General features: G+C 50.8%; 2 protein-coding genes across 6 annotated transcripts in view; one reads left to right on the plus strand and one right to left on the minus strand.

The window, feature by feature from the left end:
* ECE2 (endothelin converting enzyme 2) overlaps positions 1 to 17,591 on the plus strand; it is a 33,377-nt gene that overhangs the window by 5,995 nt on the left and 9,791 nt on the right. For 2 of the 5 annotated variants that reach the window (XM_067738256.1, XM_067738257.1), the window contains exons 1-7: positions 12,867 to 13,747; positions 14,016 to 14,240; positions 14,450 to 14,585; positions 14,806 to 15,021; positions 15,479 to 15,603; positions 15,720 to 15,866; positions 16,019 to 16,084. In XM_067738256.1, coding sequence (XP_067594357.1) covers positions 13,709 to 13,747; positions 14,016 to 14,240; positions 14,450 to 14,585; positions 14,806 to 15,021; positions 15,479 to 15,603; positions 15,720 to 15,866; positions 16,019 to 16,084 — 954 coding nt within the window. In that variant the 5' untranslated portion in view covers positions 12,867 to 13,708. Of the gene's footprint in view, positions 1 to 12,866; positions 13,748 to 14,015; positions 14,241 to 14,449; positions 14,586 to 14,805; positions 15,022 to 15,478; positions 15,604 to 15,719; positions 15,867 to 16,018; positions 16,085 to 17,591 lie in introns of those variants that run through there. The other 3 variants (XM_067738258.1, XM_067738261.1, XM_067738259.1) reach the window with 3 other exon arrangements.
* CAMK2N2 (calcium/calmodulin dependent protein kinase II inhibitor 2) lies at positions 64 to 2,552 on the minus strand. Its single transcript, XM_067738267.1, has 3 exons — positions 1,997 to 2,552; positions 1,039 to 1,111; positions 64 to 804 (listed from the first exon to the last, which is right to left on the minus strand). The coding sequence occupies exons 1-2, from the start codon at positions 2,163 to 2,165 to the stop codon at positions 1,041 to 1,043; spliced, it is 240 nt and encodes a 79-aa protein (XP_067594368.1). The 5' UTR covers positions 2,166 to 2,552; the 3' UTR covers positions 64 to 804; positions 1,039 to 1,040.

Below are 17,591 nucleotides of genomic sequence, written 5' to 3' on the forward strand. Positions count from 1 at the left end.
ATTGGAGCCATTTTGGGCTGGCTCCTATAGCAAACCAAAGCAGCAGCTACACACACACGCACACACAGGGGGGTCTGTGTTTATTCACACACTCCTGGTACAGTGAGGATGGAGGAACATTTACAAAGGACATCCCTGGGGTTGAGAATATCTCCAGGGCTAGGGCTACAGGTGTCATCCAAAGATGCAATGCAGCCCGCATTTGGATTCCCAGGGGCAGGACGCAGGGGTCCAAGGTAAAATCAGACCTGGGCCCTTGGAAGGTGATACCTTGAGGGGAGGGGTCTGCCAGAGAGCCGCCTGGGGTCAGCCATGGGCAGACTGGTCATATGGTTGGTTACCATGTTAGGGGCTTGTCCCATCCCAGCCTCAACACCCATCCTATCTGCCAGGCGCAGAAGAGCGTGGCCGAGACCGTGGGGGGGTGGGGAGGGCATGAACCACGAGGGGAATCAGTAAACAAAGAGTCGGATATAAAAATACAAATGTGCTGAGGAAGTCCCTTAGAAAGAGGCTGAGGCTGGGGTCACGCCAGACAGGGGTGGAGGGTGAGGAGCGCCTGGAGGGCTGGACTCAGGTGGGTGGGAAGCTCATGCAAATGTGCAGCCAAACATCCCTGGCCGCGTGCGAGGTCCGACACCGGCAGGCAGCCGGTCTGCGGACCAGACCTGCCTGAGAGGGGCGGGGCAGGGGAGCCGTGCGGGAGGGGACGGGCCGGGGCTGAGGGCCGCGGGTCTCTGTCCGTTCCGGTGTGCGGGGTGGGGCTGCGGCCCGAGGTTCTAAAGTGCATGAGCGCGGCGGCGGGCTCCGGGCCGGTCCGCGCCGCCGCTACCGCCGCCGCCGTGGTGCTGAAGCGGACAGCTCCGGAGTGCCTGGCGGCGGCGGCAGCGACTATGACCCGAAAGCGGCGCGGCCCTGCAGCCCCCGCCCGCGAGCGCCTGGGCCGGGGCGGGGGGGGGGGGGCCGGCAGCCGCATCGCCGGCCCGCGGTCCTGGCCGCCGCGGGGCTGGGCCCGGAGCCCGCCGCCTGAGCCGGCGCGTCTACACTCCGGACGGCGGCTTCTCCCCCATCCCTTTCAGCACGTCGTCTATCCGGTCATCCTCGATCACCACTGCGCAGGGAGAAAGCGCGTCAGCCGCGCGGTCTCGGGGGGCGGCGGCGAGAATGGGGCCCTGGTCCCCGCGCCCCGCTCAGCTACTGCCCGTGGCCCAGAGACGCCCCTCGGACCTCCGTGCTACAGTGACCTCCCCGTCCGAACTCTCCTGCCGACTCAACCCACTGCTGACCCCAGCTCCCACAGACCCACTCCTCTCCTTGTGGAGGAACGCCCCTCTTCCAAAGACTCCAGCCGTTCAACCTTCCGGTCCAAACCCTCCCGCCGCCTGAGCTCTCCTCCATCCGAGCTGATCGGAAAGCTTTTGCTCATGGGATCCCCCTCTTCCACCCTCACTTCAACAGAATTCCCTCCTCAAACCTAATCTCCATCTATTCCAGCCCTCTACCCAACCTAACCTTCTTGCGGCTAGAACCCCTCTTCCGATCCTGGCACTAACAGAGCCCCTTCCCCATGCAAACAACCAGGACAAGCGAACCCCCGGCCCCCTGCCCATTCTCCAGTCAGACATCCCTCCCCACCCGAAGGTTCTTCCGTAGCATACACCGACTCAGCGTTTGCTCCCGAAGAAGCGGCCCGTCGCCCCATGTTCCCACTTCAGGCAACCCCAAATGCCGCGGCCGGCCCCTCCCCTTCGCCCGGGTGCCAAGACTCTACTTCCAGAGGTGGCGAGCATCGAATCCGGGGCACTGCTTTCCCAGGAGAGGGGAAGAGGGGGACACAACACTGCAGCAGGGACCCCCCCTCCAACCCTGGCCGGCGAGCGGCTGGCTGCGCTGGTCTGCGGCAAGAGCTGCTGGCGCTTGGCGGGGAACTGCAGCCGGGGGGCGCCCGGCGGAGGGTTTCTGGGTCAAGCGACGACTCCGGGCCCCGGCCGCGTACCTCTCTTGGCTCGGCCGATCTGGCCCAGCTTGGGGGGTCGCTTGGCTTGGTTGCCCGCGAAGAAGGAGTTGGTGTCCTGCAGGCGGCAGCTGAAGGAGAGGTCAGAACCCTCGGGGTCGGCGCCGAAGCGGCCCATCTTGTCCTCACTGTAGGGCAGGATCTCGGACATGGCGGGTGCGGGGTGGGCGCGGGACTGCGGCGGGGCGCGGGCGCGGGCGGCGGGCTAGCTGCCGGACCGGCCCTAGCTCAGCAGGGGAGCCGGCGGAAAGATGAAGTCATACAGCATCCGGGGCTGCGGAGCCAAGCGGGGCCTCCTCCCCCGCGCCTCCGCCTCCCGGGCCGCTGGGCAGGCGGCGGCGGCGGCGGCGGCGGCGGGGACCGGGCGGAGGCGGTGCGCGGGGAGGCGGGGGTGGCGGCGGCGGCGAGAGCGGAATGACGATGAGCGCCCGACTGCCGCAGAGCGCGGCGGGCGGGGCGCAGTGGAGGTGGGGAGGACACCGGCCAGGGCAGGGAGGGAGGCCGGCCGCGGGGGTGGGGTGGTGTGCGGACAGGAGCGGGCCCAAGCTCTCTGCGGAGGCAAAGGAGCGAAAATGGGAGGGTCCTGCCATTGGCGGGACTGGCTGCTGGGCGAATGGTACCGGCCAACGGGTGCAGGAGGCGGACACCGGAAGCGCTGCGAGGAGTGGGGGGTCGGATACGGCGGAGATGTGCTGGAACCCGCAGGACGCGGGAATAGCTCAGGCCAATAGGTGGTGCCCCCGCCGTTGGCGCGCTCTTGTACAGGGTTGCTCTTCGGGGCTGGCGCGGTCTTGTACAGGGTTGCTCTTCGGGTATTAAACTGTTCATCTGGAGCCTGTGTTTCTCTGACTGTCCTCTGTTTCTGTCTGTGCCTATTTATATGTCAGTCTATCTCCATGTGTCTGTGTCTCTGTCTCAGTGCCCCATATCTCTTTGTGTCATGGTCTCTGTCTACGTCTATCTCTTAAGTGTCTCTGCTCTTCTGTATCTGTCTCCATTCTTGGCCTCTGTGTGCCGTAGTGACACATGGGGGCCTCAGGGTCTGGGAGAACCGCAGGGCGCGACGGGCGCTTTGAGCCCGAGTTTCGGCGCCAGCAACAGGGCTGGGGGTCTCGGTCTCTTCTTGAAGGATTCTCGGTAACTGGGCCGACGCGCGCTCACCAGGGCAGCCCTCCACCCCCAGCGCTGTTGCAGCCGCCGAAACTCAGGCTCAAAGCGCCCGCCGCGCCCTGCGGTTCTCCCAGCCCCCGAGGCCCGCGCTGCGCTTGCAGTGTAGGAGGAATGAATGAAGGCGTCGCGGGGGGCGCCCTGGCTGCAGGTGACACGGGGAAGCCCGGAGCGCCTGAGGACGCGTCGCGCGCGCGAGTTTGTGTCCAGAGGTAGAGGGGCAGGGATAGAGGACGCCTCCGCCCTGGGTGCGGTGCATCGCGTAACAGCTCTCGCCTCAAGAACTGTAACGCACTCTCTTCTCTCCCCCCCTCCCCCTCTGGCCGTCAGCGGCTTCGTCACCTGCTCGCTAGCGCGCTGGGGCTCTGGCGCAATCTCTGGCCTTGGGGGAGGGGGGCGTCTCACATTCGGTGACAGTGACGACAGCGCTAATAAGGGTAATTATCATCCGGACGTTCAGTCCATACTCGAGGCGGAGAGTTCTCCACTGTCCCTGAAGCGCTTTTCCTCCCGCCCTCTAAATCACTTAGCTCCTGGCGCTGGGTCTCCTTCCTCCAGCAACTCCTCACCACGTGTTAGTCCTGGGGACACAAAGGCGAATGCCATGGGGGCTGCCCTCAGGACGAGGTTGGGAAGTGCCAGAGTTGCCTCTGAACAGGCCTCACTCAAGACCATAATCCTATCCCTATCAAACCCTCCTCTGCTGTGTCCTAGTCTCTGGGATGAGGGCTGAAGCTGGAGGTGGAGGCCCATCTGGAGTGAGAGGAGCCTCCAGACCTGGAAGGACAGGAGAAGCTGGAGCTCAGGGTCACTAGGAGAGAGTCCAGAAAATTCCACCCCCGCAGGGGGTTGTCCAGCAATGGGTTCCAATCCAGCCTCTGCCGCTTTCTGTGTGGCCTTGAACTGATGGCCCCACAATTAGTTTTAAAAAATTAGTTCATTTGTATCTGTAACCTTTTAGGGAAATTTGGAAAATCACACAGAACCTTTCATATATATCCTTCCCATCTTTTTCTCATGCATTTGCGTAATATGCATACCTCTCTGAGCCTGCATGTTCTAGTGTGAAGCCTAGAGATGATAGAACCTACATAATGATAGTTTTGTAGATGAACTTGTTATGAGGTGAAGTGGTTTGTCTCAGGAGGTAATGAGCTGCCCCTACCAAAAATGCTAAAGGGGCCATCCAGTTTCTTGCCAAGAATAGGATGAGAGCACTGGGTGAGGAACTGAAACATTTCTCGTTTCTCCCCTCAGAATGAGGGAGACTGGAGGAACAACAATTTAACTTGGAGATCCTTCTTAAATAATCTTAGTCCTGTAAGGTACATGCTGGATTGTGATTAAAGCAAAAGACATAAGTGCATAATTGTAAAGATATAGTAATATATGTTTCAGCTATGTTGTGAAAATTTGGAGGGAGTTTTTTTTTTATAAATTTACTTATTTTTATTTATTTATTATTTTTGGTTGCCTTGGGTCTTCATTGCTGTGTGCAGGCTTTCTCTAGTTGCGGCAAGCAGGGGCTACTCTTCGTTGCGGTGAGCGGGCTTCTCATTGCGGAGCACAGGCTCTCGAGCGCGGGCTTCAGTAGATGCGGCGCGTGGGCTCAGTAGTTGTGGCTCGTGGGCTCTAGAGCACAGGCTCAGTAGTTGTGGAACACGGGCTTAGTTGCTCCACAGCATGTGGGATCTTCCCGGAGCAGGGCTCGAACCCGTGTCCCCTGCATTGGCAGGCATATTCTTAACCACTGCACCACCAGGGAAGCCCTGGAGGGAGTTCTTTAAATTATGCTCCTTTACTTAAATTTTGATGTTCTGCATCCCTGACCATGAGATGAAAATTCATTTTCACAGCTAAAATGAAGTAAAGTTTGCTTGGATTTTTGTGAAAATGCATTGAATTTCTTTTAAAAGCCCCTCAAAACCTAGTGAGATTAATCCATACATTCTCAGAAGAATAATATGCCTTTTGACAATTGAGTATTAATGACACTTTTATTCAAGTGGGAACTGTAGGCCTGTGTAGTGGGTTGAACAGGGTCCCCCCCTAAAATTCATGTCTACCTGGAACCTCAGAATAGACCTTATTTGGAAATAGGGTCTTTGCAGATGTTAATTAGCCAAATTAAGCTAAGGTCATACTGGATTAGGGTGGGCCCTATATTCAATCACTGGTGTCCTTGTAAGAAGAGGACAAGTGAACAAGACATATACACACATGAGAAGCCCTCGTGAAGAAGCAGAGATAGAAGTGATGTGGCTGCGAGCCAAGGAACACGTAGTGTTGCTGGGAGCCACAAGAAGATGGAAGAGGCAAGGAAGGATTCTTCCCTAGGGCCTTCTGAGAGAGCATGGCCCTGCCTAGATTTTGGACTTCTCACTTCTGGAACTGTAAGAGAATAAGTTTCTGGGGTTTTTTTGTTTTTTGTTTTGGCTGCACCACACGGCATTAGTTCCCCAACCAGGGATCCAACCCACGGCCCCTGCAGTGGAAGTCCATCACCCTAACCACTGGACCGCCAGGGAATTCATTTTAAGTTTCTGTTTTAAGCCATCCAGTTCATGGTACTTTGTTACAGCAGTCCTAGGAAACAAATACAATCAGTTACAAATATTTGGGGGTCATCTTTTCACATCTCTCATGATCATGTTTCTCCTTTCTTAAGCTCTCCCCGGACGCGTTGCTCCCACCCTGTCCACTCAAGGGAAGCCTACACCATGAGGGTATTTCTGGGACTCTTCTATTTAGCAGAAGCTGATAAATCACAAAAAAGAATGAAGCACATCTGTGTGGACGGACATAGTAAGATCTCCAAGGCCTGCCAAAATCTCACCAAAGAACAAGTGTAGAGTATGATTTCATATGTGTGTATACATACGTATGCACACTTACACACACACACACACCAGTGTATTTAGGTATGTAAATGAATATAAAAGAAAGAGCAGGAAGGATACATACCCAACTGCTAATAATGTTTATCTCTGAGGACGGTACTGGGATCCTGGCAGAATGAAGTTCATCTTTTATTCTATATACCTCTGGAGTATATTACATTTGCAATAAAAAGGTTTTAGTGATTTTTTTAAAAAAAGGTTTAAAACCGATGATATAGTCCATTTATCAAACATCACACTCTGACCCTAGACAAATCAGTTGACTTAGAAAGGAGATTAGTAGTTAACAGTATGGAGTTTAGATTCAAATCAAGGATCTGCCTTCTCGCTGATGTGTGACTTTTAGGTATGTCATTAAGCTTCCCTGTGTTGTAGGTTCCTCATCTGGACAATGATATTGGTAGACTCTATTTCATTGGGTCATTGTGAGGATTAAATAAGTTAACATACATAAAGTGCTTAGGTAAATGCTAGACAATAGAATTGTTAGCTATTATACAGAAAAGCATAAAGAAGAAGTTAACAGTAACCTCATCATTAGATACATTCAGATTCACATTTTGTTGCATGTCCTTCCAATCTCTTTTTTTAACCTATGCTTTGTTACGTTTTTGCTTCAATAAAATGAGATTTTGTAATTCTTTTTCTCCTCCACTTAACTCTATATGGAGAACATTTCCCGATAGTATTAACTCTTCTTTTCTATCATTTGTAAATGTTGCATTGTATCCCATTGTATGGATGTTTGAGTTATTTAACAAGTCCTCTACTCTCAGACATTGAATCCCCTCCCATTTTTTTTTGTTATTATAGACAGTGCTGAGATGAACATTTGTTGTAGGAGAAAAATGGCCCAAATATTTAATAGCTCTTCCAATCAAGAAGTAGAACCTGGACAGACCAATCACAAGCACTGAAATTGAAACCGTGATTAAAAATCTTACAACAAACAAAAGCCCAGGACCAGATGGCTTCACAGGCGAATTCTATCAAACATTTAGAGAAGAGCTATCACCTATCCTTCTCAAACTCTTCCAAAATATAGCAGAGGGAGGAACACTCCCAAACTCATTCTACGAGGCCACTATCACCCTGATGCCAAAACCAGACAAGGATGTCACAAAGAAAGAAAACTACAGGCCAATATACTAGCAAACAGAATCCAACAGCACATTAAACGGATCATACACCATGATCAAGTGGGGTTTATTCCAGGAATGCAAGGATTCTTCAATATACGCAAATCAATCAACATGATACACCATATTAACAAATTGAAGGAGAAAAACCATATGATCATCTCAATAGATGCAGAGAAAGCTTTCGACAAAATTCAACACCAATTTATGATAAAAACCCTGCAGAAAGTAGGCATAGAGGGAACTTTCCTCAACAAAATAAAGGGCATATATGACAAACCCACAGCCAACATCATCCTCAATGGTGAAAAACTAAAAGCATTTCCACTAAGATCAGGAACAAGACAAGGTTTCCCACTCTCGCCACTCTTATTCAACATAGTTTTGGAAGTTTTAGCCACAGCAATCAGAGAAGAAAAGGAAATAAAAGGAATACAAATCGGAAAAGAAGAAGTAAAGCTGTCACTATTTGCAGATGACATGATACTATACATAGAGAATCCTAAAGATGCTACCAGAAAACTACTAGAGCTAATCAATGAATTTGGTAAAGTAGCAGGATACAAAATTAATGCACAGAAATCTCTGGCATTCCTATACACTAAGGATGAAAAATCTGAAAGAGAAATTAAGGAAACAGTCCCATTTACCATTGCAACAAAAAGAATAAAATATCTAGGAATAAACCTACCTAAGGAGACAAAAGACCTATATGCAGAAAATTATAAGACACCGATGAAAGAAATTAAAGATGATACAAATAGATGGAGAGATATACCATGTTCTTGGATTGGAAGAATCAACATTGTGAAAATGACTCTACTACCCAAAGCAATCTACAGATTCAATGCAATCCCTATCAAACTACCACTGGCATTTTTCACAGAACTAGAACAAAAAATTTCACAATTTGTATGGAAACACAAAAGACCCCGAATAGCCAAAGCAATCTTGAGAACGAAAAACGGAGCTGGAGGAATCAGGCTTCCTGACTTCAGACTATACTACAAAGCTACAGTAATCAAGACAGTATGGTACTGGCACAAAAACAGAAATATAGATGAATGGAACAGGATAGAAAGCCCAGAGATAAACCCATGCACATATGCTCACCTTATCTTTGATAAAGGAGGCAGGAATGTACAGTGGAGAAAGGACAGCCTCTTCAATAAGTGGTGCTGGGAAAACTGGACAGCTACATGTAAAAGTATGAGATTAGATCACTCCCTAACACCATACACAAAAATAAGCTCAAAATGGATTAAAGACCTAAATGTAAGGCCAGAAACTATCAAACTCTTAGAGGAAAACATAGGCAGGACACTCTATGACATAAATCACAGCAAGGTCCTTTTTGACCCACCTCCCAGAGAAATGGAAATAAAAACAAAAATAAACAAATGGGACCTAATGAAACTTAAAAGCTTTTGCACAGCAAAGGAAACCATAAACAAGACCAAAAAACAACCCTCAGAATGGGAGAAAATATTTGCAAATGAAGCAGCTGACAAAGGATTAATCTCCAAAATTTATAAGCAGCTCATGCAGCTTAATAACAAAAAAACAAACAACCCAATCCAAAAATGGGCAGAAGACCTAAATAGACATTTCTCCAAAGAAGATATACAGACTGCCAACAAACACATGAAAGAATGCTCAACATCACTAATCATTAGAGAAATGCAAATCAAAACTACAATGAGATATCATCTCACACAAGTCAGAATGGCCATCATCAAAAAATCTAGAAACAATAAATGCTGGAGAGGGTGTGGAGAAAAGGGAACCCTCTTACACTGTTGGTGGGAATGTAAATTGATACAGGCACTGTGGAGAACAGTATGGAGGTTCCTTAAAAAGCTAAAAATAGAACTACCATATGACCCAGCAATCCCACTACTGGGCATATACCCTGAGAAAACCATAATTCAAAAAGAGTCATGTACCAAAATGTTCATTGCAGCTCTATTTACAATAGCCCGGAGATGGAAACAACCTAAGTGTCCATCATCGGATGAATGGATAAAGAAGATGTGGCACATATATACAATGGAATATTACTCAGCCATAAAAAGAAACGAAATTGAGCTATTTGTAATGAGGTGGATAGACCTAGAGTCTGTCATACAGAGTGAAGTAAGTCAGAAAGAGAGAGACAAATACCGTATGCTAACACATATATATGGAATTTAAGAAAAAAAAATGTCATGAAGAACCTAGGGGTGAAACAGGAATAAAGACACAGACTTACTAGAGAATGGACTTGAGGATATGGGGAGCATGAAGGGTAAGCTGTGACAAAGTGAGAGAGAGGCATGGACACATATACACTACAAAACGTAAGGTAGATAGCTAGTGGGAAGCAGCCACATAGCACAGGGAGATCAGCTCGGTGCTTTGTGACCGCCTGGAGGGGTGGGATAGGGAGGGTGGGAGGGAAGGGAGACGCAAGCGGGAAGAGATATGGGAACATATGTATATATATAACTGATTCATTTTGTTGTGAAGCTGAAACTAACATACCATCGTAAAGCAATTATACTCCAATAAAGATGTTAAAATAAAATTAAAAAAAAAGAAAAAAAGAAGTAGAATCTGGGACTTCCCTGGTGGTCCAGTGGTTAAGACTCTGCACTCCCAATGTAGGGGGCCTAGGTTCAATCCCTGGTCAGGGAACTAGATCCCTCATGCCACAGTGAAGATCCCACGTGCCGCAACTAAGACCCTGCAAGCCAAATAAATAAATATTTTTTAAAAAAAGTAGAATCTTTTTCTCCGTCATTGAATCTGGGCTTGACCACCTGACTTGCTTTGCTCAATAGGGACATTAGCAAATGTGATGCAAGCAGAGGCTTGAAAAGTGTTTATGTACTAGGGCTTGCCTTGTTTTTTGTTGCTGGGAATCCTGAGACCACCATATGAAGAAGCCTGGGCTAGCCTCCTGGGGAAGGAGAGACCACATAGAGACTGGGCCCAGCCATCCCAGCTGAGGCCCAAGCATGTAAATGAGGTCATTCAGCTACACCATTCAGCTCCTGGTGAGCTAACCCAGACCTGAAGAACCACCCAATCAATCTACTGAACATGAAAAGTAATAAATGTTTGCTATTTTAATCCATGAAGTTTGGGGAGGTTTGTTATGCAGCCAAAGCTAATTGATACAAACATGCTGTAGATAATGATTATTTCCTAGAACAATTTCCTAGAATTCAACTTTCTGGGTCAGAAAATATGTACACATACGTTTTGATTCATATTGCCAAAAAGACTGTATCAGTTTTATAAGCCATCAGCAGTATATGACAGTGCCCACATTCCCCAACTTTGTCAACGCTGGACATTAATGTGTGTTGTTATCTTCATAACTATACTGTTCTTGTAAGTTAACACATAAACATTTTCCATTCCCTCTCAATTCACAGTCAATTTAGAGAAAAATAGACCCCCAAAACTTACTCTTATATGAAAAGAAGAGCAGAAAAGAGAGAGAAAATAATAGTGAGAGAATAAAACAGAGTCAAAGGTTATAAACACAGAGGGAAAAAAAATAGAAATATAGAATGCAGCAGGGACTTCCCTGGTGGTCCAATGGTTAAGAATCTGCCTTCCAATGCAGGGGACGTGGGTTTGATCCCTGGTCGGGGGAATTAAGATCCTACATGCCTCGGGGCAACTAAGCCCACGTGCTGCTACCATAAAGACCCAGCACAGCCAAAAGAAAAAAAAAGAATAGAGCAACCTCCAAGCCTTTTTATACATAGGGTACTTAACATGCATTCAGGAATAGCTGTGAACCTAATAAATGATTTGGATCATCAAAGAGGCATGGAAAGGAAATGTCCATTTAGGCCAAACCTAGTGAAACTGGGAACACTGTAAAAGCAGGTACTGGCCTCTTTCTTATGTGGTTGCATTTAATTCTTACAACAATACTCTGAGATAGGGATGATTGTTCCCGCCTTACAGATGAAGAAAAGTGAAAGGTCAGAGCTTTCAAATAAATTAATACAGATTATACACCTGATAAAGAGTTGAGTCAGATTTGAGTCCAGGTTTGTCTGGCTTGAAAACTATGTGCTTCCCCTTACTCTTCCAGAGATGTGGAGAAGACTGTCAACTAATGCTGGGAGGAGGTATATCCTCCTTTTGATTCATATTGCCAACCTGCTCTTCAGAGGGCTGTTAGATTGCCTGGGTTTGAATTCCAGCTCTGCTGCTTACTAGCTGTGTGACTCAGCCTCTCTATGCCTCAGTTTCCTCATCTGTAAAATGGCTTCATAAGTGCCACGAGGATAAATGAGCACATCGAGGTAAAGCACCTAGTGCAGTGGCTGGCCATGGTACAGTGCTGCATAAGCTGGCTACTTACAGCACGTCATTGCAGCAGCCATGGGACTATTCTAATGAACCTGTTGCCAGAAAGTCCTTACAAAGTGGCTTTGCTTATACTCACATGGCCATGTCATGGTGGAATTTTCCATGTGGCAGGACTGACCCTGCTGCCATGTTTCGCTTCATCCAGGCTTGGGGGAGAGGGGAAAGAGGTGAGTGATGTGATGCCACATTGCCATCAGACTGAACATGAACAACTCCAGAGACTTGTCCTATGTGGATATCCCAAGGTCGTGCTGCTGCAGACCACAGTGTGGCTGGATGTGCAAGTTCCTTGCTCAGGGAACCCCTGACTAACCTAGAACCCATGTGCCTACTCTACCATCTGGGAAATAGAACAGGCTTCCTCCAGCCGTACAATTCTCATTTCTACCTATAGGATTTTAATAACAACAACAACAACAACAACAATAATAATAGCAGCTAGAGTACTCATTACACGCCACACATTGTCCTAAGCATTTTACAAGTATTGTTCCATTTAATTCTCACAACCATCCTTTGAAATAGGTACTATTCTTATTTCCATTTTACAAGAGAGGAAATTGAGTCCGAATCCAGAATCTTTCATCCTAACTATGACACTGTACTGTCTCTTGTTTGAGAACATGCAATTTTGGGGTGGAAAATGCCAAAAGACAGCAATCCAACATTTCTCAGCCTGATCCATTCATCACCTACCCTCTCTCAGCCACAAGAGCATTCCATGTTAGAAATGCTCACAGCAAGAGGTTTGAGAACTGAGGTGAGAGTCAAGAAATGGGTGGTGGATTTGCTTCCATTCCAAGCCTTCTCAGGTCAAATCCATATACTCTTTTGCAAAAGAGAGGTGGGACGAGGATGAGGCACTTTAAAAAATTTTGTGGTAAAAAAACAAAACAAAAAACTAGGCACTCTTCAGTGAAGCAGACTGTAACACCACCAGGCTTGATTAAGGAAGGACAATATGGAAGGCAGATGGCAGATGCATAGATGCCACACTATTGCCTTTCAGTTAAATATTGCTTGGTGTGTGGGTTTTTTTTTTTCCTTGTAAACCTCCCAAATAAAGTGATTTGCTTTCCTCAAGTTAGAAGTGTTAGCTCGTCTTTCCTTTAAATATCTGTGCATAGCTGTTTTTTTCCCTGCCGATTTGTCACCATCTGTAACCCTTCCTTTGTGAGATGATCTGATGACAACAATTATCTTGGAGAGTAAAAGTGCAGTCTTGAAACAACATGTAAGGGTGGACTCAGAGTGTGGGCTGTGTGTACATGATGCCCGAACACTTTGTGTGTGTTGTATGTGTGTTGTGTGTGTGTGTGTCCAGAACCTCAGTATAGAACATATGTTGGCTCTGGGTGCCTGGTGCATGTATACATTTTGTGTGAATATGCAGTGTGTGCATTCTGTGAGTGGTGAGTGTGTGTGTGTGTGCGGACCGTGTGTCGGGCTGAGTGCCTGCCTGTGTACTTTGGGTCTATGCGCTCCCTGTATAGATATCGTGCTGACATCCTGAATGTGGGTCACCTCCTCCGTGCTGCTCTGTATGTGCTGGCTGAAGAGGGGCAGTGCGGACAGCTGGGGGAAGACGTTCTCCATGAGAGCACAATTTCTCAAAGGTGTTAAAGGGAATGGGGAGGGCCTGCAATCTGGGGAGTTGGGCCAAAAAATATCAGCAGGGTTTGGGCCTGGGTCAAAGGAATGTAAATTCCGGGAGTCTTGCAAGAGGGTGTTGCTGGGATGGGTGCTGACCACGAAGCAGAGAGGGAGTCTCCGGCGTTTCTGCAGGGCGGCTCGCTCCGGCTAGGGCAGCAGGCTGGGTGCAGCTCTGCGGGGCGGGCCGCGGGTACCCGGAAAGAGGACTGGGCGCCGGGCGGACGGCGGGGCGCGGCAGGCGCGCTCCTCCCCCTGCCCCACGTCTCCCCCACCCCTGGCGCGGCGCCGCGGGGGGAGGGGGGCGCAGGCAGGCGGGGGCGGCGGCGGCAGCGGAGCAAGTGGCTACGGCGACTGCTGCGATGAAGGGCGGTGGCGCGGCCGGGCCGGGGGCCGAGGCCACGGCCCCGGCGAGGGCCAGCCGGCGGGAGCCCTAAGGTGCCGCCGGCCCCGACTCCACCATGAGCGTCGCGCTGCAGGAGATGAGCGGCGGCGGCAACGTGAGTGGGGGCCCCGGGGGAAAGGACCGGGGTTGTGGGGAGGCAGAGGGGCAGGCGGCGTCGGGAAGGGGCTCCGGCTCGCGGAGAAGGGGCTGCGAACTTGACGGGCGGGGGTCGGAGGGACCCAGGCCGGAGAGCTCGGTGGGCGGGAGGGAAGGAGCCCGCACTTCATGCAGGAGGGGCCCGGCCGGGCAAGGGGCGCCGGGGCAGGGCAGTGGGCGCGCAGCTCTGTCTGCCTGACCTGGGTTGGCGCCCGACTGTCTGGCAGATGGTGGAGTACAAACGCGCCACGCTGCGGGATGAAGACGCACCCGAGACCCCCGTAGAGGGCGGGGCCTCCCCGGACGCCGTGGAGGTGGGCAAGGGGGTCATCCCTGTCTCACCAGGCCCCCGCCCTGGCATGACGGCCGGCACACCCGGGAGCTCTGGGTTGCCCTGGAGGGTCACCTGCCCCCACCTCCGATCCATCTCTGGCCTCTGCGCTAGGACTATGGTGAGGCGATTCGAAGTCATGACGTTGCACAAAACAGGCTGAGGGATCATCTCAGCTTGCTTCATTGCCCCTGTGCCCCAAGTTAGCCCCGTTAGCGTCTTTGCTTCATGGCTCTGGAAACTGCCTGAGCCTTCACCCTCTGGGAGGACTTCTGTGATTGGGTCGCCCACCTGCAGCTTGCTAGCTCCAGGTCCTCCTCTGTTCCCCAGGTGGGATTCCGGAAGAGGACAAGACACCTCTTGGGCTCGCACACCCAGCTGGAGCTGGTCTTGGCTGGTGTCTCTCTACTGCTGGCTGCAGTGCTTCTGGGTTGCTTGGTGGCCCTGTGGGTCCAGTACCACAGAGGTAGGTGGGCCCACTCCTGTCATCAGCCCTCTTAGCCTGGGGGCTCTGGAGGCAGAAGGGGCTGCTAAGGTTCTCCCTGGGTGGGGCCAGCCTTCCCCCAGCTGTTCTCCCTCCTCCCAGCCTTTCTGCTGTCACGGCCCCTCCCAAAGCATTTGCCTCTCCCAGACTGACAGACAGTCCCCCCCCCCTACCCCCCCCCCCCCCGTGTCCCCTGCCACAGACCCATCCCACAGCACTTGCCTCACGGAGGCCTGCATTCGAGTGGCTGGAAAAGTCTTGGAGTCCCTGGACCGTGGGGTGAGCCCCTGTGAAGACTTTTACCAGTTCTCCTGTGGAGGCTGGATTCGGAGAAACCCTCTGCCTGATGGGCGTTCTCGCTGGAACACCTTCAACAGCCTCTGGGACCAGAACCAGGCCATACTGAAGCACCTGCTCGGTAAATGGGCCTGTCCGGGAGGCACTGAGCCAAGTACATGCCTTGTTCCCAGCACAGGGCTCGGCACTTAGTAGGTACTCAAGAAATGTCCATGAATGAATAAGTGGATGACTGCCACCACTCCTGGCGTAGGGGATACAGAGAGCAGGGGGCTCCTGAGGGGTGGAGATGAGTTTGAGGGGGCAGACCTCTGAGGTTAATGAAGGGACTCCTCTCTGCACTCTGGAACACTGTTGAGGTGTGGTAGGCACCAGGGAGTCTGTAGTGCTTAGAGATCTTTGAGAGTCTCCCTGGACAGGGGAGAGGAAGCTACTCTTTGCTGTGGCAGACAGTCTTCCTGGGTCTACATTAGGAGGACTACCCCCTTGAGAAGGCAAGGAGAGGGATCAAGCAAGGGTCCAGGACCCCTCTTAGCAGTCAGCATGGTTGCCACCCGGACCTGTGTTCTATTCAACAGAAAACACCACCTTCAACTCCAGCAGTGAAGCTGAGCGGAAGACACAGCGCTTCTACCTCTCCTGCCTACAGGTGGAGCGCATTGAAGAGCTGGGAGCCCAGCCGCTGCGAGACCTCATTGACAAGGTAGGCCCCGGGGATGGGCTGCAGGTAGGGGAGCAGCACAGGCCTTGGGAGAGGATGTGGCCCCAGAAAGCTTTAGAGGCCCCTGTTCCAGAGGCGCCACCATGGTCTCTACTCAGATTGGTGGTTGGAACATTACGGGGCCCTGGGACCAGGACAACTTCATGGAGGTGCTGAAGGCAGTAGCAGGGACCTACAGGGCCACCCCCTTCTTCACTGTCTACATCAGTGCCGACTCTAAGAGTTCCAACAGCAATGTTATCCAGGTACTGGGCTGGGGAAGGGTGGGGAGGGACTTACGGACTATTTGCTGAGACCAGACTCCCCTCCCCTGTGCTGGGCTGGCTGGGGTGGCTCCCCCCGCACAAGAGTCCAGATTTCATGGGGGGAGGACTCACTCCTCACCTTGCTATTGCAGGTGGACCAGTCTGGGCTCTTTCTGCCCTCTCGAGATTACTACCTAAACAGGACTGCCAATGAGAAAGTAAGGAGCATCCTCAGAATATCCACCCTGACCCCCCTGTTGAGCTGGGCTGATCCCTGTTTACTTTTCCCTTTACCCAGGGTCAGAGTGGCGAAGGTGAGCCTATCCTGTCACCTAGTGAGCCGACTACCATTCCTTCTTTCTCTCTTCATTCTCCCCTCCCTGCATTCTTCCCTCCCTCCTTTCTTCCCTTCCTTTTCCTTTCTCCCTTCCTCTTCCCTTCTTTCCTTCCTTCCTTTCTCTTACTCTTCCAGGAAAACATTTTACAGGCACCTGCTGTGAGACGTACATTTCAGAGCCACTGTCATAGGAAGCTTTCAGTGTAGATGGGTTCACAGACCTAGACAGCCGAGAACACGGCTCAAAAGAGGGCCTCTGGGACTCAGGAGAGACCTGGCAGCCAGAGAAGTTTTCCTAAGAAGGTTGCATTTGAGCCAGGCCCTGTAGAATATCTAGGACTGGGTGAGGGCATGCTCAGATTTTAAACAAAAGTGTTGAAGAAGGAAAAGCTAAGGTGTGTTTGGATCACAGGAAGGGGTCCAGTTTGGCAAAGTGTAGAGCTCAAAGCAGATGAGAGGGTGGAAAAGTGGGTAGGAACTAGTTTGGGAAGGCAGTATGGCTGGGTGTGAAAAGTAGATGCAAGAGAGGGAGCCTGGAGATCAGTTAAGAGTGTCTACAGTACTCCAGGCTCTGAGTCTGTGAGGACCCAAATGGCAGAAGTGGCAGAAGGAAAGTCAGGAAGGGGAGGATGCAAGAGACATAATCCAGGCCAAATCATGAATTGTTGATGCCTGGATGTTAGAAGAGAGGAGTAGAAGGAGGAACAGGTAAAGATAGTTGAGGCTGTGCACCTGAGTGATGGTGGAGTGGAGGGGTCCTTAGAGAATTCGGGATGCCTACAGGGAGAACCAGCTTCAAGCACATTGGGGAGGTGGTGATATCACAGGAAAAAGGCAGACTTTGAAGTCAGACCTTGATTTTAATCCCAGCTTGACAGCTTGGTGCAAGTTGATTAAGCTCTCTGAGGCTGTTTCTTCATCTGAAAAATGGGGATCACAGCATCTACCTCATGTAGTGCTTGGAGGCAGGAGGAAGATGCAAGTTTACGCTTCTGCACGTGGCAGACCCTTAGGGAGTGGGAGCTGCTCGTTTCAGACGTGTGAGTGTGAGGGAACTGGGTACCATCTCTGTACAGAGGTCAGCAGACAGCTGTGAAAGCTGGGTGGGGTCCTGGAGAGAGCACGGGCCTGGAGGGAGCCAAAGGCTTGAGGGGCATCTCCTTAAAAGCCTAGACAAAGGCTTAGGAGAAGTGAGAGAAAGGGCAAGACTAGAGAAGGAAAACAAGGAGATCCTTGGGACTTCCCTGGTGGCGCAGTGGATAAGACTCTGTGCTCCCAACGCAGGGGGCCCAGGTTTGATCCCTGGTCCGGGAACTGGATCCCACATGCATGCCGCAACTAAGAGTTTGCATGCCACAACTAAGGAGCCCGTGTGCTGCAAGTAAGAC

The sequence above is a fragment of the Pseudorca crassidens genome, chromosome 5 (genome assembly GCF_039906515.1).
Source record: "Pseudorca crassidens isolate mPseCra1 chromosome 5, mPseCra1.hap1, whole genome shotgun sequence".
In the NCBI taxonomy this organism is placed as follows: Eukaryota; Metazoa; Chordata; class Mammalia; order Artiodactyla; family Delphinidae; genus Pseudorca; species Pseudorca crassidens.

Bases quoted from the DNA above. Each gene is read 5' to 3' on its own strand.
- CAMK2N2 (XM_067738267.1), bottom strand. From the start codon at position 2,165: ATGTCCGAGATCCTGCCCTACAGTGAGGACAAGATGGGCCGCTTCGGC. The intron at 1,112-1,996 runs GTACGCGGCCGG...CTCCCTGCGCAG, and splicing joins GATCGGCCGAGCCAAGAGAG to TGGTGATCGAGGATGACCGG.